Source organism: Dromiciops gliroides, chromosome 5 (assembly GCF_019393635.1).
Source record: "Dromiciops gliroides isolate mDroGli1 chromosome 5, mDroGli1.pri, whole genome shotgun sequence".
NCBI lineage: Eukaryota > Metazoa > Chordata > Mammalia > Microbiotheria > Microbiotheriidae > Dromiciops > Dromiciops gliroides.
The window spans coordinates 36,409,401-36,432,951 of record NC_057865.1 but is presented as its reverse complement, the minus strand read 5'-3'; the positions used below and the strand labels follow the sequence as shown (position 1 = coordinate 36,432,951).

The following is a 23,551-nucleotide window of genomic DNA, read 5'->3' as shown; positions in this document are numbered from 1 at the left end:
GTGCAGTAGATAAAGCACCGGCCCTGGATTCAGGAGGACCCGAGTTCAAATCCAGCCTTAGACACTTGACACTTACTAGCTGTGTGACCCTGGGCAAGTCATTAGCCCTCATTGACTCATCAAAAAAAAAAATTCAGGAGGAAGAGAAATTCCATGTATTTCTAACAAATCAAATATCTTGGGAGTTACAAAACAACTTTTATACAAAAAAACCCCAAAGTAATTGGAGAAATAATTGAGTGGTCACTACTGGATTATGCCAACAAAGTAAAAAAATGATATTATTAAAATGACTGCAAAGATGATTGCTATTCTGAATCCACTTACCAAAAAGATACTTTAGAGAGTTAGACAAAATTTAAAAAGGGGAGGAATATGAAGGGGCATGGTGGAAAAAAAGAAAAGATAGTCAAGGGCTATCATATTTAAAATCTGTCATAAAAAACATTAATTATTAAAACCATCTGGCACTGGAAAAAATCAGAAAATAGGTTGGTTGAACAGACAATATGTGCCAGACCTAGAAACAAATAGAGAAATTTGAACTTAACTATTATTGGGGAAAAGGATCCTTTTTGGGGGAAAGAACTGTGAAAACTTGAAATCAATCTAATAGAAAATAATTTTAAAACATCATCTTATACCATCCCATGATGAAGTCCAAGTGGATCAACAACCAAATATAAAAAGTTCTGTCAAAAAAAAAAAATGGAGACAAAAGGTTGAAATTTTAGCAATTATGGAAAGGAAGACAGAGTCCTAATCTGGAAAATGGGTTATATCACAAAAGGCAAGATATACAAGTTTAAAATATTTTACATAAATAAGTACAACTGCAACTATTAGAAAAAATATACTGTGGGGAGAATATCTTGTTATCAAATATCTTTGATAATGGTCTGTTATCTAAAATTCAGAGAAAACAACAAAGATCAAGAAGATTAAGTGTCACTGCTTAATTTAAAACAAGAAGTGGCCAAAAGAAAAGAACAAAGGATTAGGTAGAATTTATGACTTGACTGGGTGAGGTTTCCCTGTATAAGTCAAATAAAATTCAGTTAGCCATTGAAATGAATTTATTTTTGACAGACTGACTTGATGTTATCCATGCTCTTAACAAGAAAATGAAGGAACAGAAACAGGAATCTACATGTAGGCCATATAAATAATGCCAGAAAGACAGCTACAACTTCAGTGTAGGTACAGGCTCAAGAAAAAAATTTCAAACGAAAAAGGAAACAAGAAGAATACATCTATCCATCCATAGAGCAAAGTTTGAACGGAAATGGGTGAGAGGACTTCAGTGAAAAGCTATACAAGCTGAAAGTGCTTTAAAAGCTCAAACTGATATGATGAGGAATGAGCAAATCTGCCAAGTAAAAAACTTCTGCAATTTACCAAAAAAAAAAAAAAAAAGTGTGAAAAATGAAATGGACACTCCATCATTCCTAACTAATTTGATAAACTGTTAAAGTAATTGTTTGTCTTACAGTATTTTTTTTTAAATTTTTTGCAGGGCAATGAGGGTTAAGTGACTTGCCCAAGGTCACACAGCTAGTAAGTGTCAAGTGTCTGAGACCACATTTGAACTCAGGTCCTCCTGAATCCAGGGCCGGTGCTTTATCCACTGCTCCACCTAGCTGCCCTGTCTTACAGTATTTTGATTTATATATTTAAACAGTGAAATAAAAGTATACATATCACATAATATGCTACTGTAAAATGTCATTCAATGTACAACTTGTATAATTAAAAACATCAGCTGTAATCAAAGAAAGTAGTCTTTAAAAAAAGCAACACATCGAAAAGTGTACCTGTGATCATTTTAATATCATGGAGAGGACACATTATTATTATGATTATTGTAGAGACTTGGGTATTTTTAATAGAATCTGGCCTCCTAAAACCTGTCAGCTTGCTTCCTTAATAGATTTTAAGCTACAAGAAGGCTGTAATAATGTCATCTAAATTTCTTCTTTTCCTCAGTACTTAGCACTAGATGCTATAGCCATATAAATGTTTAATGTCGTTTTAATAATGAATCCAACAAAGCACTTACTTGACTTTAATCCAGATATAGCCCAAAATTTAGAAAAGCCAATATTTTTCATAGGTTTATATAAAAATAATTGAAATAAATCCATCTTAACTGGAAAAAAAAGTTAGATTGAGAATAAGGATACATAGCTTTGGAATCCTGGCTATGACCTTGGAGGTATCAATGAATAGTTTGGGATTTTTTTTTCTCAACTTTAAATAAGACAGGAGGAGGATCAAAGTTAATATTCTATAACTGCATTATTTTAATGTTAGGGGACTGTGGAATCACAAAGTACTTTCATGTTTACAAAGTGGAGTTGTCACCACCATCCTATGAGGCGATTAGCTCAAGCATCAGTATACTCATTTTACAGACATACAATGCAGCTAACCACTTCATGATGATCTAAACGTTTTTCTCTAGCTCATTTAAAAAACTTTCATGTCCTTTTTCATTCAATCATTTTTTGTAAACTAAACTAAAATACTCTTTACACATTCTTTTTATTCCTTTTATAAAATGATATGCTATCTAAGTTTCCAGGAAAAATTATTAGTCCTCTAGAAAGCTCTGAATTAGAAATATATTTCGTCGGGGCAGCTATGTGGCACAGTGAATAAAGCACCGGCCCTGGATTCAGGAGGACCTGAGTTCAAATCCAGATTTTATACATATATTTCGTGGACATTAAAGATGGTTAAGTTTTCCTGTTTCTGTCTGAGAAAAGGCAAGCAAGTCATAAGTGACTTGTGGCAAATGGATTTAGAATGTTGCTTTGTATATTTTCCCTCAGTGGTCACTTGAATTAAATGATGAAATGTGAAAATTATAAGATGATTTAGGGTCAAGTACTGTAAAGATTATTTTTAAAATGAATTTACTCAGTAAAAAGAAAAGAAGGGGGCAGCTAGGTGGTGCAGTGGATAAAGCACCGGCCCTGGATTCAGGAGTAACTGAGTTCAAATCCAGCCTTAGACACTTTACACTTACTAGCTGTGTGACCCTGGGCAAGTCACTTAACCCCCATGGCCCCCCAAAAAAAAAAAAAAAAAAAAAGAAAAGGAGGCTTTCACTGGGATTTCTGTGTTTTTTCTTCAGTACTCTGACTCAATTTGTCTGTAATTACTTTATAAAACTGGATAGCCTGAAACTGACTGAAGTAAAATGGACACTGAGGATGTCTACGTCAACAGAAATTTTAAGAATTTTTGGTCCTTTTCTGCTTTTCCCAAATACCTGCAATTGTCTTGGCCTGGGTACTCTCCCCTCCCCCCCCCCCCAACTGACTGGCCTCTACAAGCCAGTCTTCATGAGTCTTTGCTGCTTAAAAAGTTCAGCTGGTGATTGTAAAGTCTCCTAAAATATACTTATTCTGACGTGTTTATGGGGTACAATCACACCTCATAATAAAAATATTCACACACACATCTGATATGCACAGATATTCCTTCGATATTATCTTTATCCCTAGTCTTGCTAGCTGTCATCAGTTCCCCCACTACAACAAATCTGATGAGGCTGCTGGTCAAAGGATTCTTGTGAAGAAATCCAGGTGGCTCCACAATCCAAAGAGGTGGATTTCCGAGCTCTTTTGAATATATATATATATTTGTGTGTGTGTGTGAGAGGCAATTGGGGTTAAGTGACTTGCCCAGGGTCACACAGCTAGTAGGTGTTAAGTGTCTGAGGCTGGATTTGAACTCAGGTCCTCCTGAATCCAGGGCCAGTGCTCTATCCACTGTGCCACCTAGCTGCCCCTCTTTTGATATTTTACCATAATGTTAAATTAGTAATTATTTCATCTCCTTGAACAGTATTATTGCCCCTAACACCACTGAAAAATTAGCTATAACTTCAAGGAAAAAATAGAAAAAAACCATCAGGTCTCCAATAGGTCCAGGATGATGGAGAACCTTCATAGGGAATAGGTTCCTGAATTCTATGTGGCTGCATCTGTCACATGACGTGGACCTCTTCTACTATGACGTTTGACCACCGGAACTTGATGGGACCACACCTCTTGAGGTAGAAGGGAGCTCAGTAGCTCTCCAGTCTAGAGGACGCTGAGGCCGAAGGAGGGTCGGGGGCTTGCTCCAGGCTACCCAGGAAATGTCAGAGGCAGGATCAGAAGCCAGCTCCTTTGCTCTGGAGCCAGTGCTCCATCCGAGGCACCGTGCTGCTTCTTCCCTGTCTCTAGAGCTCACGTTGAAAATAAAAGGCAGCAACGAGAGATGAGCAATGGCTCTGGATTCTGAGGCCTTCGGTTCCACTCGAACCCTGACATTTCCTGTGGGGTCCTTAGACTGTAAAATGAAGAGGTGGAGAACATGGCCTCTCATGGTCCTTTCAGCGCCAGGCAACAGTATCATTGCAGCAATCATTCAACAAGGAAGCTGGGGATTTGCTTTCTGGTTCTGCCACCAATGGGCTGTGTGACTTTAGAAAAAACCCATAAAATCACTGGGCCTGTTTTTCTTTTCTTTAAAAATAGGGGAGTGACAACAACAACAACAACTGGGGGAGTGATCCCTCAAATTCTTTCCAGTTTCAAATTTCAATAATTCTTTGATCAATGAACTATTCAGGAATTTATTATTTCAAATGGAATATAAATGAATAAAACAAAGAATGGTCATGAAGTCAGACAACTAATTAAATGTAGCAGTTATGAGGTTTGTAATTAAGAAAGGACAAATAAGTTGTCAAAGATTTCCAAAACCCTGAATAAATTTCAATAGAAATTTGATTCATTAAGATTTCTGAAAATAATAACCAACAATAAATCACTTCCTGAAAAAAGATTCTTAGACACAAATTGTTTTTCTTTTTCGTATTTCACAAAAATATAATTTTTTAAATGAGAGACAGGTTTACATTGGATATGTTAAGATCTGAGTCTTTAGAGATATTTTGTTATCATATCTTTGTTCTTCAGTAAGTTTTTCCTGACAAATAAGAATTATAGGATGAACTTTTAATTAGTCTGATAAAGTCTGAATTTATTGAACTTCAAAGACCAATACAAAATGTATTTTGCACAAAGAGTGTACTGATCTCTGGACTTTTTAAAAAATCAAAATTTATTTAAATAAATTTTTAGAGAATGAAAAATATTTTAACTTGAATTTTTAACTGATATTAGTGTTCCTCAAGGCATACTGATCAATCAATCAGTCAATATCAGACATTTTTATTTTTAGCTCGCATCTCTGATTTCTTTAGTGCTGCTACCAACGTAGATCAACTAATCTTGTGAACTTTCTGAGAGGGCATTGGGAAGTTGAGTAGCTGGCCCAAGATCACAGGGTTAGTATGTGTCATAAGCAGGACATGCATTCAAGTCTTTGTCAATCAGAGGCCCAAGCAATCTACCTTTCTAGTACTGGGAACTCTCCCAGGAAACTGGACATTTGTATTAGTTTTTTTTTTCTCCCCTTATAGCTGTCTATTTCTTGATTTCCTCAAGATATTATCTTTTATAATTCTTATCAATAGGTTTTTTTCTCAAATCTCACTTTCTGAGTGATTATTACCAGAAAGAAAACAACCCCTTTGGGGGAAATTTTAAATACACTTTGAAACTTTTTCAGGTAAAAGACTGACAAGATTTGTTCAAGATTAGATGAAAGGATTTCCTGGCAATCAAAGACTAAAAAAGGTTGACTTGGGAGGTGGGGAGGGTCGTGGTCTTTTACTGCGATGGGAATATACCGAACTGAACAATAACAGCATGAAAGCCAAGTCTCAGTGCCTTGAATTCTCATTGTTAATAAGTCAGTGCTATAAACAATTTTCCAGCTTTGTAGAAGATACTCGCTATTTGTCAGAAGGTGGAGCTCTGTACATGTCTGTCTTATTCTCTTTTGTGTATGTGATTCAACACTCTGTAATGAGCAGAGCTTAACCAGAGGTTGTATTCTCTAGAAACCTGGCTCAGAAAATAATCGAAATCTCTCAAAACACTACCTACTGAAAATAAATACACACTGGCTAATAAAAATTATATTTAGTATGTTAAGCTAAAATTCCAATAAATTTTTGATCACATAATTAAGCATTTGTAAGTCAGATAATATTTAAAGAAAAAGAATAAAAAAACCATAATAACTAAAAAGAGACCAATTTATTCTAGTGCAGAAGAGGTAATTTATACTCACATGCATCTCGAATATATAGCAACATAGCTACAAAAACATAGTCCACTAAGCCCAGATTGATGCTGTCTGCAAATAAAGCATCCCAGATAACCAGAAGGTCCTGAAGAGGAAATTCTCGTCCAAAAAGCAGTCGGACCCATCGTCTGAAAATAAAACAGACAAAAAAACCTTCAGAAAAGCTTAATTACCAGAGCAATACAAAGCTTTAGTAGATTTAATAAGATAAAGGAAAAAATGATATCTAGTTAACAGAATAAAAAATGGAGAATATACTTTAATGAGAATACATTTTAAGTTTTAGGCTTTCAAATTAATTTTGTGATTCCAGAGATAGACCCTAATTTAAAAATTTTATTAGTATGTGCAGAACAAACAGCTCCAAAAATACTAAACAGAGAAGGGAGGAGAGGGGTGAAATACCATTTTCAGTGTAAATAAATGTATAAGAAAAATTAAACAATCTAGCAGAACACTTTAATCTTTTATCTGATTTGCCTCATATGATTCTGAAAGTTGAAATTCATATAAAGCATATTTCTCTAAGACGGCATTTTTAAATTGAAGATATCTGATGTACAATACTCCTGGATTCTTATTTTGTAAAGGAATAAAAGAAGACTTTCAATGCTTGCTTTTGTTAGTGTCCAATATAGATTTATTTTCAAATATAGCCATGCCATTCATTCACTTTTGTCCAATAAGGATCTATTAAGTACCTATTAATTAATCAATCGACAGGCATGTATTAAATTATATATTATAACATGTATTATGGCTTAAGCCCTATGTTACATGCTGAGGATACAAAGATAAAAAAAAAAAACAAAACCCAAAAAAAGTATGAGTTCATGCCCTCAGAGAACATGTATGGTATTGGGCGGGCAGGGTAGGAGTAGGTATAACATATACATACATACACACACATACATATGAAAGTCATCAGGATAGAGAGTGTAGCTGAATTGATGAGAACTTCTAAGTTCATTTAGAGAATACAGAGCGAGAAGAGAGCCAGTGAGACAGCCTGTGGTACTTTCATGCATGGAAATGGGATGAGGCTGATGATTCTGTGGCCAGACAGATATGAGGAGGAGAGTGTTATCAATCGAATTACTCAGCGTTAGCCTCTCTTCTGACTTGCGGTCTCTGCTAGCCAGCAAATGCTTGATGGGAATCTTGAACTGGATGTCCTATAGATATCTTAAATTTAACATCCAACATCCAACTCCTTATCTTTCTGCAACCCTCCCTTCTTCCCAATTTCTTTATTGCCGCAGAGGGCACCAATCAAGCTTGATGTCATCCTTGACTCCTCATTGTCACTCGAACACATATCCTACCTACTGAGTCTTGTCATTTCTACCTCCATGACACATCTCCTTTATATCTCCTTCTCTCTGTTCACACAGCCGCCCCCTGGTGCAGGCCCTTGTTACTTCATGGCCAGACTATTCCAATAGTCTTCTTCTTTTTCAGGGCAATGAGGGTTAAGTGACTTGCTCAGGGTCACACAGCTAGTAAGTGTCAAGTGTCTGAGGCTGGATTTGAACTCAGGTCCTCTTGAATCCAGGGCCAGTGGTTTATCCACTGTGCCACCTGGCTGCTCCCTGCAATAGTCTTCTGATTGGTGTCCCCAAGCCCCCGTCCACCCTCCATCCTGCTGTCAAAGTACAAGTCTGAGCCTGCTGCTTCCCTACTCAATAAATTTTAGTGCCCCCCCCACTTGACTTTCAAGAACATACACCAAACCCTCTGTTTGGTTCTTAAAGCTCTTTCTTCCTCATTTCCCAGGCTTCTAATGCTTTCTTCTCTAACACATGCTCTTCAGTCCAGTCTGCCTGCTGCTCCTTGCACATGATACCTCGTCTCCAAAAGCCATGACTTAACTGGCTGTCCCCAAATACTCCAATGCTCTCTCTCTTCACTTCTGCCTCTGGATTCCTTCAAGACTCAGTTTAAAGGACACCTTCTTCAGAAGGCTTTTTCTGAGACCCCTACTGTTAGTGCCTTCTGTCTAGGACTGCCCTGCATCTACAATTCCACCTGTTCTCTATATGGTATATACCCCCATTTGAGAGGGGGCTCCTTGGGGATAGAGACCACATGTTTGCCTTTCTTTTCATCTCCAGCTCTTAACAAAGTGCCTGACATGTAAGAGATGTTTAATAATGCTTGGTGACTTACTGATGTTGCAGAGAAGTAAATAAGTATTAAGTAATGAGAAAAGGTCACTGGAGTTAAGCGGTGAACCTGAAAGCTACATGGCAAAGGGCTAAGAAGTAAGAGGGAGGTAGGAAAGGGAAGCCATGAGTGTAGACAGCTTTTTTCTAGGAGTTTGGTCAAGAAAGGGAGGATATAGGATAGGCACTTGGACAGTGGAAAGAGCAAGTGAAGCCTCTTTAAAATGGGGGAGATGTGTGTATGCTTCTAGTAAAAGGGAAGGAGTCAGTTGATAAGGAGATTAAAAACTAAGGAAGCTCCTGGAGGAGTGAGGAGGGGAGAAGATCAAGGGCACAAGTAGAGGGGTTGGTCTTTACAGTGAGAGTGGTCAACTCCCCCTCTAAAAGGGGATCAAAGGAGAAGAAAACAAAGATGATGTTGAGGGGATTTAGAATACTGTACTGAGCTGGGAGGAGGAAACTTAGAAGGGAGGGATGTGGAATCTTTCTGGAGGGCCTCAATATAACATTATGTAATTGATAATTAAACTTTAGTTTCAGAGAAGGCAGACTCATTGTCATCAAAGTTCTCAGGGCATAGGTGTTCTCTAACACGGGAAAGGAGAATTATTGCTTCTTATGGTACGTGTCTATGCAGCACAAGACTACGGAACAGGTATCTTTCACAATCTTTACCTCTATTTTAATTTTTTGTAGGGAGGGGCAATGAGGGTTAAGTGACTTGCCCAGGGTTACAAAGCTAGTAAGTGTCAAGTGTCTGAGACTGCATTTGAACTCAGGTCCTCCTGAATCCAGGGCCAGGGCTTTATCTACTGCGCCACCTAGCTGCCCCAATAAGCCTATATTTTAAAGTGTCATTGTTAACTCACCCATTTACCTCCATATAACCATAAACCACATAACTGTAACTTTACCAAACAAGGCAGCCTAGAGTAGGGAGGACACAAGACATGGTGGGAAAAGTCCTGAATATGAACTGAGAGAAGCAGATTTATGTCCTAGAACTGCCCCGTGTCTGTCCTGGCTAGGTGATCTTGGCCAAGACATGTAACCTCTGTGAAACCCAAGCCACTTAATGCAGCTGTAGAACAGAGACATGCATCTGCTGCTTAATCCCATGAACGCAACAAGACTCCATTAAGATGGTATAACTTATTCTGAAACTATCATTGAGGGAGCATGGTGCAGTGGAATAAGGGCCAGGTCTGAACTTAGACAACCTGTGTTCAAATCCCTGCTCTGCCCCTCAATTCTTCTGGAGAGGTCATGTAACATTTCTGTGCCTTAGTTTCCTCATATGTAAAATTAAGGGGCTGGACTCAATGGTTTCTAAGGTCCCTTCCGACTCTAAATTTATGATCCTATGTACCATATAAATGTCAAGTATAATAATAATCACCAACCCTTTTATTATAAATCTTGTCAATTTAACGATGAATGCTCTGCATCAGAAGTTTTACTAAACAGAGAAAATCATTCACATTTTCAGAAAAATATAAAGAAAAAACAATTTTGATCTAATTATTGAAAGAGTACCATGTGCTTTACAATTGAACATCACCTTTCAATGACCAAATGAGGTAAGACAAGGTAATGAGATTAATTCCTTATGATGATTTTGGCTGCTGGAGGAGAGCTATTGATAGGAGACTTTTAGATGAGAGTGAGAGGTGCTGAGGACTAGGGTTAGGGTGGTAGGTCTATGAATGGAGAGGCAGTGGATTGCAAGTGATCAGATATGAAAAATGAATGAGAATAAAGAGCTGAGGATGGCTTTGAGATTGCAAATCTGGGTGACTAGAAAGATGGTCATATCCTGGACAGAAATAGTGAAATCAGAAAAAGGACCAGATTTAGGAGAAGAGATGATTACAATTGGGGACCACATTTTATACATCATAAAATCATAGACTTTTGAGCTCAAAGGAACCTTAGAGATAACGTAGTCCAGTCCCTTATTTTAATATCAGTAAACAGAACCTAGAGAGGGGAAGACTTGTACCCTTAGGAACCTTGAAAATTGTAGATGCTGAATAGTATTAATTGAATTGAAATGTTCATTCAATTGATAGCCCCATCATATTGCTTATTTACCCTGAGCAAGCTCAATTAAATAAAATTTTGAAGTTTACATTCTACTTGAGAGAAGGAAGGACACATGATCTTACCAGATCTTACATTATATTGCAATGTATGACGCTATATTTTTAAATTAAATAAAAAAATGAAAATGTTAGGGGAGTAGATAAGAAATACCTTCCTAAAGCTCAGAGCTGACCACGTCACTCCCCTACTCTGTAAACTCCAAGGGCTCAGTATAACCCCCAGGACCAAATAGAAAATCGTCTGTTTGGCATTCAAACCCTTCGTACGCTTCCCTCCTCTTTCTAGTTTTCTTATACCTTCTATTTCCTTATGCGCTATTTGACCCAGTGACACTTGGCCTCCTCGCCATTGCTTAAACAAGATACTCCAGCTCCCAAGTGGGCAGTTTCACAGCTGTCTGCCACCCCCGGAGTGCTCTCCCTCATCATCTCTACCTCCCATCTTCTTCTAAGTCCCAGCTAAGATTCTCCCTTTAGCCTTCAACAGGAAGTCTTTTCCAAATCCCCTCCTTAATCTAGTACCTTTACTCTGTTGATGACTCCCCATTCATCCTGTACGTAGCTTCTCTGTGCACAGCTGACTGCATGTCTTCTTCCCAACTGGACTGAGAGTTTCTGGAGAGCAGGGATGGCTGTCTTTTCCCTTTCTTTGTATTCTCAGTACTTAGCAACAGCCCTGACACAAGGAGGTACTTAATAAATGCTTATTAGTTGATTAAAGTCGGAGAATCAGAATTTTAGAATGCCAGGGTGTTTCAGATGAGGAAACTGTGGGCCAAAGAAATCAGACGACTTGCTGAAGGTCCCACAGCTTGTTCTTTGACAAAGCTGGGATTAGACTTGTTTTCCAAGCAGAGGTCAGCGTCTTTGTGACCGTCCGAAGAGAGCCTATCATCCTGTGGGGTGGTGTGTGTGTGTGTAGGTATGCATGTGCACATATATGTACATGCATACCTATGTGGATACATACATGTTTGTGAGTGTGTGGGTACATACAGAGCTTTGCATTTATTCCTATCAAATTTCATCCTCTTCCCCTCAAGTTCTTCTCTATGCAGACTCCAGCAAATTCTCCACTGGAAAGGCTTTGAGTTTGCCTCATAGTTGAGATAGCTGAAAACCTGAAGTGATCTGTTCAATCTAGGGCACGTCATCTTGCCATCATATTGTCTAGACCCCTCAAGACATTGCCTCCATATCCATGTATTTTAGAGAAACTTCACATTCTGTTCGTATTATTTTCTGTGCATATTTACACACTACTTTGTAAATGATGACTGTACATAATGTGCTTTATTTCTATGGGTTTTATTTTCCAAATCAGATTTTTAAACTCCTTGAGAGCCAGTATCACATCCTTTATTTTACCTAGGACCCTTGAAATTTATAGTCAAGTACTTAGTATATAGCAGGTACTCTATTTTTCAGTTTGTTTGTGAACTCTTTACTGTCTAGAGCCCTGAAATAGAAGTGTAACTCCTTTGAAAATGCCGGAATTGATTATACTCATTGTGCTTCAAAATAACTCAGCATAATATAGTGAGACAGGCATTGGGCCTGGAGACCTGGGTTCAAATCCTGGCCCTGACAAGCTTAGACCAATGACAAGTTTGCTAACCTGAAATTCAATTCTTCATCTGTAAACTATAAAATGGTTGAGAAGAGGAGTCATGGCAAACTTTAAAATGCTATATAAATATGAACTGATTTTAAAACTAAAACCCTAAAGATTTATTATAAGTTCTTATGCACTGCTACATTATATTTCATGTAAAGCAAAAATTCGTGGTAAATTATTAGTCATTTCTAGAGAAAGGCTTATTCTCTTGGAGAAAGAAATAGCATTTTTTTCTCTTGTGTCACAAATATTAGTAACAATAAGGCAAAATTCCCAGGATACATGAGGATTGTAATATCACTAATAGAAACAACAATGTTGCTACAAAAAATCAATTCTTCTCCAGTTCAAAGTATTTAAAAAAAATAAACAACTTTCTTTTCGACTTCACAATTTCTTCATGGAACTAATAATCAAAAAAAAAAAGACTTCATTCTCTATGGAATGAATTATAGAAGGAATTGTTTCAGTGAACTTTTGCATTCACAGAAAGGAAAACTTACTTTAAGGAGTGAAGTTATATGTAGGAGTTTAATCCTACAATTAACAAGCTTTTATTGCAGTTAAAAATATTTAGTGAGAGTTTAAGTTACACTTAATGATAGCATTAAACCTTTTTCTTTCTAGATAGCTGTGGTTTAATTATTGCTCTATACTATTAATCTTGCTTTACATCTGTTACACCTGCAGACTGTAATGCTCATAACAGTGTACATTTTATCACTCATGATAATACAATAATTCATATTTTACCAGACCTACTTAGTAATTAAAATCTGCACAAACAAAAAAGACCATCAGAGGTTTTAAAGCAATAATAAACCATGCAAGGATAGTACTACTTCCATGCCTATCACTACTTAGGATTTTCCTATAATTAAACTGTAATGTTCAGGGAATTAGTAAATGTTAGATGATGTTACTGGCTACTTCATGTTCTAAAGAAATACCAATGGAAATCAGCTTCTATCAATTAATTAATGAGTGATTAGTTTGAGTGAGGTCTAAGTTACAGTCCTATTCAGCAAGGCACTATTGAGGTGGTAGGGATACACAGATGAGAAACAGTCACAGTCCTCCTCTTTGAGAAGCCTGGCCTTCACCAGGGGAGATGGACTATACCGATCAATTAATACGATGCAAGGTAGAGTATGTTAGGGCTAAAAAATGCCATAAAAAATGAGAACATGAGGGGCAGCTAGGTGGCGCAGTGGATAAAGCACCAGCCCTGGATTCAGGAGGACCTGAGTTAAAATGCGGCCTCAGACTCTTGACTCTTACTAGCTGTGTGACCCTGGGCAAGTCACTTAACCCTCATTGCCCCACCCCCCACCCCCCAAAAAATGAGAACATGAGAGATCACTTTTGGCTGGCAAGATTAGGGAAGGTTAACGGAGAAGTTGGCATTGAGCTGGGCTTTGAAGGAAGAAAATTATTTCAACAGGTAGAAATGCATAGGGAATATATTCTAGTCCGGGAAAAACCTGGACAAATGAATGGAGGCAGGAGACTCTGATGACATCAGGGAAGAAAATTCTAATTTGGTTGGAACTTTGGTTGGAGTGCATGAAAGGGGGGTTGTAGAATAAGGTTAGAAAAGACAGTGGAGTCGGGTTATGGTGGGTCTGAAAGGCCACACTGTGCACCAAAGTACACGTCCAATGAATCATTCATTCAGTCAAGCCTTCCAGGCACTGAGCTAGACATGTGGAGTGTGAGTTTCTTTGCTGGAGGAGCTGGATGGATGGGTTGACGTGGTACAACATTTACATAGATGAGGGTGGAGGTTTCTAAGTTTCTGAATACAGAAGTGACTTGGTCAGACCTGTGCCTGAACGGGAGCATTCTGGTAGCTGTTTAAAGGACTGACTAAAGAGGCAAGGGTGCAGGGGAGGCCATTAAGAGGCTGTGAAAACAGTCAGATGAGGGTGATGAAAGCCAGGGATAGGGCGGGAGGACATATTGTCCTTAGTGACCTATGTCTCAAAAATAAAAACACGAAGGGATTCATTTTTAATTTTATTGGAGATATATATATACATATATATATACACACACATATATTTGATACTTTGTTTTTACTCCTACTCCAATGAGCCATCAGCACAACTGTGATAGAAAAGATATGCTGGGAAAGTCTTGGAGTACTTGTCACCAAGCACAGTGGAACACAACAGATCATGTGAAAACCAAAGTATCTTCATGTTTGATTATTTCCCAATGAACGTGGTTCTGGTTTGTGTCCCTCATTTCTGTTTCATGCAATTTTTTTTTAAGTGAGGCAATTGGGGTTAAGTGACTTGCCCAGGGTCACACAGCTAGTAAGTGTTAAGTGTCTGAGGCCACATTTGAACTCAGGTACTCCTGACTCCAGGGCCGGTGCTCTATCCACTGCGCCACCTAGCTGCCCCTCATTTAATTTTCAAAGCAAATAAACTAAGTTTTAAGTACTCTGCTATCTCCATACCAGTGAATAAAACCTACTGTCAAAACTGGGTCATCAGCGCCATAAAGAATACAAGGTGCACAGAATAAAGGCTATGGTGTCTCATGGCTTTCTTGGCAGGATCTCTGTCCCTCTCACACTGGATTGTTTTGTATTCAGCTCTCTTGAAATTTTCCCTTTTAGTGATCCCTCTTTGGAAATATTCTAAAAATTAAATATAATTAAATATTACAGTCATTGTAATCAGGGTCACAAAGTGTTCCCATATTTAGTTCCAGCTGCTCTGGAGAGAAAAGCCAGGGTATAGAGAAACCAAAATAAATTATTTTTTCCAATTTTACATTTATTATTAATCTCAAGGCTCTTCAAAATATAAGTTTCTAGAAGATATTTAACCTGCTTGATATATTCTTCCCTCTCCCTCCTCCCCCCACCCCTTCAGCTAATTATTTCCATTAGGTCCTTTTAAAACCACTCATGTGCTGGATCCTGTGGAGAACATTATGCATTCCTTAAACTCATCAAATTGTCTCAAAAGAAAATATTCCAATCGTAAGTTTGTTACTGTTTTTAAGAGGTTTTTTTCCCCTAAGTCAATAACTAACAGTCTTGTGATTTGAACCCTGTTTTCTTTTTTTTGGGGGGGGTGGTGGAAGGAGGAAAATGTACAAAACTAATTTGATTTTGTGTTGTATTAGGAATGCTTAAAATGCATCTTTGTTCTGGGAGCAATTTGCTGTTTACTTAAGAGGGCAATATGTGTTTATTAAGGAAGGTTTCTTATTCAAAAAAAGAGGATTCTAATAATTATCACCATTTCTACTGCAATGAATTCTCTTTTGCAAGTGACTGAAACTGCTTTGGTAGAGTAACTGACACACTCCTTTTGTGGATACAGTCTACATGGGAAGTCTGGCCTTGGTGCCCATCTTGTTGAAGATATTGAAGAAACAAAATAAAATTGGTTGTGGGATAATATCATTACATGTAGGTCCTTGAATGTTTCTAAAAACTCTATAATTCATGGACATTTTAACTCCTATGTTCTTTCAGAGTTAGTGTCTGTGAATTCTGGGAAGGTTGGTGATTCGTAAATCACTGAGCATGTCATTAATGGATCATCATAAAATATGTACCGTTCAATAATGCAAGAATGGGTGATTATATCAGTGTGGGTGCTCTTTCCTCTGACACCGATCAGGGTAAGAGTAGAGTTTTACTGAGATGTGGCTGAAAAATCCATCATCTGGCACCCAACCTTCTGGCAATAATCTCGGTCGGTCTTAGCCCAGCCTTCTCAGCCTTGGTCCCAGAGTTGGCGGGCTCTTCATCTGATCAGCCAGTTTCTCCAGGAATAGCCAAGTCAAAGTCAGCCCGTTCACTCCTTTATTCCTCTCTGGGCTCTGCTCCCACTGCCTACCTTCTCCTACCCCCTCATGACACCCCTTTAATTTCCTTTGATGTGTCATCTTTCCCCATGAGAGTAAAAGCTCTTTGAGGGCAAGACCTACTTTTATTTTTGCTTGTACTTGTAATTCCAGTGCTAAGTACAGTGGCTGGAACAGAGTAGGCACTTAAATGCTTGTTGATGTGACCTGTCCAAGGAGGACCTCCTGCCACTGGGTTCTTTGCTATTCCTCACACAGGCCATCTTCCCATTCAGCATTTTACTGGCTGTCCCTCATCTCTACCTCCTGTCAGAGTGCCTTCCCTCTGTGGATCATCTTGGTTTTATCCTACATTTGTCTACCCAGATTCTGTTTGTACACAGTTGTTTGAATGTCGGTTTCCCCCTTCAAGGCTGAACTATCTCCTGCTTTTTAAAAACACTGAGCCTGGTACACAGGAGGCACTTTAATAAATGTTTGTTGAATAGCTGATTTCCCAGGCACAGCCCTGGCGGGATGGCCAGAATCTTGTCAATACTTCTTGTGTTCTTCTCTATCTCTCTCCTCAGAGACATCACCCTGTTCTGTGGCTCATGCCTGGCATGCACTCTCTCCTCACCTCCAATTCTTAGAATGCTTTGTTTCCTTCAAAGCTTAGCTCAAGTGAAAACAACATGAAACCCTGTCTGATCCTGTCTGATCGCCCACAGGTGCCAACACCTACCTGGCTCAAAAAAAAAAAAAAAGGACTAGTATTTACACGTCCACACACACATGCATATGTACATATAGAATACTGGCTAGCTGAAATTGATGACTCCTTCCTTTATTTATATCTATGGCACCCAACCCAATAGCTACAATAAAGTAGGCCTCAAACCTTGACACTTACTAGCTGTGTGACCCTGGGCAAGTCACTTAACCCCAACTGTCTCACCAAAAAACCCCAAACAAACAAACAAACAAACAAACAAAAAAACACTTTGAAGAATTATTTTCTCACACACTTAATAAATGCTTGTGCATTGATTTGTTGTTGGTGAAGACTTTTTAAGAACCTGAGATTTTGTCAATGCCATACTAAACTATAATCAGACATAAGATTTTAATGAACTACATTATTAAATAACAATAATGAAAGACGATATAAAGTTAGGTCCTGATTAGGGTTAATAATGAATAATGGGGGGGGGCAGCTAGGTAGTGCAGTGGCTAAAGCACCGGCCCTGGATTCAGGAGGACCTGAGTTCAAATCCGGCCTCAGACACTTGATACTTACTAGCTGTGTGACCCTAGGCAAGTCACTTAACCCCCATTGCCCCACCCAAAAACAAACCAACAAACAAACAAATAAATAAATAATGAATAATGGGGGCAGCTAGGTGGCGCAGTGGATAGAGCACTAGCCCTGGAGTCAGGAGGACCTGAGTTCAAATCTGGCCTCAGACACTTGATACTTACTAGCTGTGTGACCCTGGGCAAGTCACTTAACCCCAACTGCCTCACCAAAAAAAAGAATAATGAATGAAGTGGTTGTATTATTTGAATTCTTACTATATATTTCTATTGGGCTGGAACCAATTATCATAATTTATATAATTATGACTTTGATTAGTGTGAATTCAAAAACATGTGACCACTTCAAAGGATTCATTATTTGAATTAATTTGAACCTAGCTACCTGACCATATTCATTTAAGAGAGGTGCTAGAGACTTAGCCCAAGACTAAATGTGGTGGCAAGAGATTGTTAAAGAGATGTGGCCTTAATGATAGTATAAAAAGGTGGATTTGGAACTGATTGAATGTTAAGATTCAAAGAGCACTTATCAATAGATTAATGCCAACCTATAAAGAAATGTCTGGTAGAGCGCCTTAGGGATTTGTCCCTGGCTCTATCCTACTCAACGTTTTTTATTAACATGTTTATTAAACTTGTGGATGGCATGTTGAGAAGGATATATCAGGATATAAAGTAGCTCTACAGGTTAGAACAATGAATCTAATTAAAATGAAATTTATTGGGTATAAAGTTTTGGCATTCAACTAAAAAAAACTGCAAAAGTACAAGATGGTGAAGAACACTTGGACAAAAGATTAAGCAGAAAATGCTCTTTGGAGCTATAATGGACTGTAAGTAAGTGGTGTAAATTAACAGTAGGACAGTGGAAGTCCACAAAGCCAATGAGATCTTAAAATGCACTAACAGAAGGACAGTATACAAAATGAAGGAGTTGACAGTCTCAAAATGGAGTTTAACTAAGATGGAGGGAAACCTTGAAAACATCATATATAGATCAGTTGAAGGAGCTAGGGATATTTTTCCTGGAAGGAAAGATGCAAGGAGGGAAAGAAAAGCATTTATTAAGCACTTATTATGTGTCAGGCACTGTGCTAAACACTTTACAATCTTATTTCATCCTCACAACAACTCTAGGAAGCAGGTGCTATTATTATCATCCCCATTCTACACTTAGAACACTTAGAAACTAAGACAGATTTATAGGTTAAGCGACTTGTTCAGGGTCCAATAGCTACTGTCTGAGGCTGGGTTTGAACTCAGGTGTTCTTAAAGCAGACCTAGGGAATTAGAAAGAGTGTACATAGAGGGAATGATTGCTAGTGGACTATCCATGATGGGATGACTTCAAAGAAATACAATTAAGGGGTGAGAAAGAGGGATACATTAAGAGAAGGGAGAAGAAGAATAGGGAAAATTATCTCACCTAAAAGAGGTACACAAGGAAGAGCTTTTACAATGCAGAAGACCTGAGGTGGGTGGGTGGGCAATGCCTGAACCTTACTCGCATAGGAAGTGACTCAAAGAAGGGATAACATATGCATTCAGTTGGGTATAGAAATCTATCTTACCCTACAGGGAAGTAGAAAGGAAGGGGGATAAGAGGAGGGGGGCTGATAGAAAGGAAGATGGATTAAGGGAGGTAGTGGTCAGAAGCAAAATAAGAGGCTGGAGTAGAATCTCATGCTTCAGCTAATGTAAAAAAAGCAGGGAGGTAGCAGTCATGATCTCTGACAAAGCAAAAGCAAAACCAGACCTAATTAAAAGAGATATTCAGGGAAACTACATTTTGCTAAAGGAACTATAGACAATGAAATAATATCAATATTAAACATATATGTACCAAATGGCATAACATCTAAATATTTAAAGGGAAAGTAAAATGAGTTATAGGAAGACAGGCAGCAAACTATACTAGAAGGGGGCCTTAACTTTCTCCTTTGAGAATTAGATAAATCTAATAACAATAATAAAAACCAAAGAAAGAAGTGAAGAAAATGAACAGAATTTTAGAAAAGATAGATATGATAGACCTCTGGAGAAAACTGAATGAGAATAGAAAGGAGTATACCTTTTCTTCATCTGTACATGGCACTTTTACAAAAACTAACCATATATTAAGGCATAAAAACTTCAAAAATAGATGGAGAAAAGCAGAAATATTAAATGCAACCTTTTCAGACCATAATGCAATAAAATTATATTCAATAAAGGGACATGGAATGATAGATTAAAAATTAATTGAAAAGTAAATAATCTAATCCTAAAGAATGAGTGGGACCAAGAACAAATCATAGAAGCAATGAATAATTTCACTAAAGAGAATGACAACAATGAGACAACAAACCAAAATTTATGGGATGCAGCCAACTGAATACTTACAGGAAATTTTCTCTCTCTCTTACATGAATAAAAAAGAGAAAGAGTAGATCAATGAACTGGGGAGGAAACTAAGAAGATTTAGGGAAACATGGTTACAAAATTCAAGAATTTGAAGGACTGTCCTATGGAAGTGAGATTAAACTTGTTCTTCTTCACCCCAGCACGAAATTCAATGAGAGTAGGTTTCAGAGAAGCAGCTATTGTTGAATGTAAGGGAAAGCATCCTAACAAAGCTGAACAAAAAGCAGAAGGGTGAGCTCCTTGTGATTAGAAGTCTTTAAGTGAGAGCTGCATTCCCACTAGTTAGAGACATTGTAAAAAGGACTCTTGGTATATGTTGAACTAGGTGGTCTCTGATCTTTCCTTTTTGAGGATTTATAATTCTATACTTGAAGCTCTGCTACAAGGCATTTTAAAAGACAGCCCTACCAAATAATAGCAACAGAGCTATCATTGGCCACAAATATTAATTTTTAAAAATAATGTGAAGTTCTGGTGATTTTGTTTTGGAAAACTAAAAAAAAATAAAAATGACAACATGAACAAAGGCTATTATGAACAGTGCAGAGTCATTGTGGTCCTATGGCTGATGACTGTAGAAAGCCAAATGGGCTGTGTCCTGTCATTTTCTCTCAGGCAAAGAAATTTAGAAGAAATTAACTTGCTAAAATGAACATAATAGCTCCCATCCTATCCTCCCCAAATCTGTGACTATTAAAAGTTGTGGGTTTTTTTATAATATTCTTACAGAATAATTCTCTATGGTTTCTTAATCTCTTTGAATAACCCTGTTTTTAGCTTTCAAAGCTCCTATTGTAGACCATATGTATTTGCCTAGTGTGCAAATACACATTATTATTACAAGAGTTAATATAGAAAACAACTAGGCAGAGAAGAGGAAAGGACTGCAGATGTGATGATGCTCCCATAAGTGATCCCTGACTGAGTAAAGACAGGAAAGACTCAAGGACAGCTCAGAAATGTAACAAAGTCACGTGGACTGATTCCAGAAATCTCGAGAAGTCAGACCACAGCCAGGCTCATTCCTGAAAGAATGGAGTACTATACTTTGCCCTTTTCTCTTCCATATGCATATCCTTGATATATGACCAGCCCTGGGGAAAGCAGTGACTAGAAGAAATGTGTCTCCAGATACCTATCATCTCTTCTTCCTCCCTTGGCACTAAATGCCCCAATTATGTCCCTGGAAATTCAATGGTCCCTCACCCAGGAATGTCTGACATAAGATTCAAATTGAACTTTCCCAATCTGTCCAATCAAATTTTTATGGAGGAAGCATTTGATAAACTAATCCTAGCTACAGTGATGATGACTGATAATACAATGTATGACCCTTACCCAAGAGCATTTGCATTTTTAAAAAGGATTGCAGGGACCAGGCTTGTTTAAATCTAATCATATAAATCTCTAATCATGATTTTTGTTGGGGGAGGAGTCATACTGTATAGGCACTTGCCTGTACCAAAGTCCAGCCAGGGCAGCATTATTATGATACAGAAATGGGTGGGAGGGTTAGGGTTCTCTGGACTAAACATCAAATATACATATTACCGTGAGTCTGTTTCTGTATAATCCTACTTCTCTTTCAAAATCTCAAGAGAAGAGAGAATAAAAACAAAACACAACTTTCTATATTACATCTCACTTTTAAAAATTGTCTTCTTTTTAGTGCTATATTTTGTTGTTATATATAATAATCATTTTCAAAGATAAAAGGTTAAAAAAATGAAAAAATGAAACCTGGTTTAGCAAAAATAGCCAACATTGCCACATGTCTGACATTATGTGTGATATTCTACATTCCTATTCTTCTACAGAATCAGAAGGTAGACCATCTTATTTGAGTAACACCAACAAGGTCAGTGTCACAGAGTACATAGTGAGGGGGTAGGATGTGAGGAAGAGACAGAGGAATGTCAAATGGAGGATTTTATATATGATCCTAGAGGTGAAAGAGAACCACTGCAATTTATTGAATAGGGGATGCTGTGATAAAAACCTGTGGCTTAGGAAGATTTGACAGTTATGTGAAGGATGGGCTAAAGTGGGGACTTGTGGTAGGGAGACCAACTATCTGGTTATTGCAATTATCTAGGCATCCAGGCATGGGGTAATGAGAGAAGAGGATATATACAAGAGATGTCATGAAGGGAAAATCAATAGGTCTTGGCAGTAGATTAGATATAAGGGGTGAAGGAGAGTTAGATGTTTATGGTGGACATCTAGGTTATGAATCTGGGGGACTGGGAGGAACAGTAAAAAGGAATAAAACTATTTCCATTTGGTGGCATTTTTGCCATTTGATAGGTGTGAGTTGAATCCTCAGAGTCATTTTGCTTTCTGTTTCTCTCCTAATACTGATTTCAAACAATTTTTCACATAATTATTAATAGTTTGAAATTCTTTTGAAAACTGTTTGATCCTGATTATATACTTTAACAATTTTATCATTTGAGAAGTGGTGTTTGGGCTAATATATCTGTGATAGTTGCCTATATATCTTGGATATAAGAACTGTCTCAGAAATATTTCAAGCAGTTCCCCTCCCCCACCCTATTCCCAACTATGACTTCCCTTCTTTTTCCAAGTTGCATTGATTTTGTTTGTGCCAAAGGTTTTCAACAATTTCATGTAATTAGAAAGATTGTTGGTTTTTTTTTTCTGTGTGATAGCTTCTATCCTTTGTTTAGAATTCTCCTCCTAGCCATAGCTGTGTAAAGATACCTACCTGAGTTATTTTTCTTTTATTAGTTTGATGGTGTAACCTTTGATATTCTGGTCATATATCCATTTTGAGATTACTAGGTCATATGATAGAAAATGTTTATTGACCTAAACCTAATTTCTGCTAAACTGCTTTTCAGTTATTCTAGAATTTATCAAATAGTTCTATCAATACCTAATAATTTTGATGATTATAGTTTAATTTAAAGTATTGATATAACTATTCTAGTTCATTTCTCTTTTCATTATTTCTCTTGAAATAAGGACCTTTGTGCTTCTACTGAATTATTAATTTTCTAGTTCTAGCACTAAATCTGTAAAACTATTTAGGTGGTATTGCCCTTCTTACTATATTGATGAGGTTCTACCATGTGCCATTAATGACACTCAAATTAAGCCATTCTTTATTTCTTTGAAGAAAGTTTTCTTTCTATCATGTACATTGGCAGATTAACTCCAAAACATTTTAAGCATTTATAGGTATGTTGTATTGAACAGGAGTTCCCTCCCATTATTTCCTCTTGAATCCTGGTATTCCCTAAGAAAAATGCTGATGGGGTGGTTTTTTTTTTTGTATTTATTTAATATCTTGTTAAGTTGCTGAGTTAATAGGATAATGAAGTAATTATTTGTCTGGGCTTGCTGATTCACTGGGGTTTTCTAATAATATTATCATATCTTCTACACAGTAAAAATTGTATTTCTGAATTAATATAGATAATGGGATAAGGATATTGGGGATAATTAGGGATAATTCTGTCTTCTCTCTTTTAAAATTTATGTCTTAGGGCAGCTAGGTGGCATGGTGGATAAAGAGCTGGCCCTGGATTCAGGAGGACCTGAGTTCAAATCTGACCTCAGACACTTGACACTTACTAGCTGTGTGACCCTGGGCAAGTCACTTAACCCTCATTGCCCCACAAAAAAAAAATTATGTCTTTAATTTCTTTCTTTTATTTTATTACTACTGTCATTTCCAGAAATGTCAAATAATAGGGGAAAAGAGGCATATGTTTTATTTCTGGTATTTATTGGGAAAGATTCTAATGTTTCTCCATCCCAAACAATGCTAACTTGGTTATTTAGATATTTACTTTATATTTAAAACAATCCCTCTATGACTAATTTCTGTAGGTTTTTTGGGTTGTTATTGCACAAATGAGTATTGTACTTTGTTAAAGATTTTTTTG

The 23,551-nt window shown here is 37.4% G+C and overlaps 1 protein-coding gene across 16 annotated transcripts in view; it reads right to left on the bottom strand.

Moving 5' to 3' along the window:
* Positions 1-23,551, bottom strand: part of TBC1D5 (TBC1 domain family member 5) — a 611,040-nt gene that overhangs the window by 134,727 nt on the left and 452,762 nt on the right. For all 16 annotated transcript variants that reach the window (XM_043966947.1, XM_043966952.1, XM_043966957.1 and 13 more), the window contains one exon: positions 6,199-6,341. In XM_043966947.1, coding sequence (XP_043822882.1) covers positions 6,199-6,341 — 143 coding nt within the window. The remainder of the gene's footprint in view (positions 1-6,198; positions 6,342-23,551) is intronic.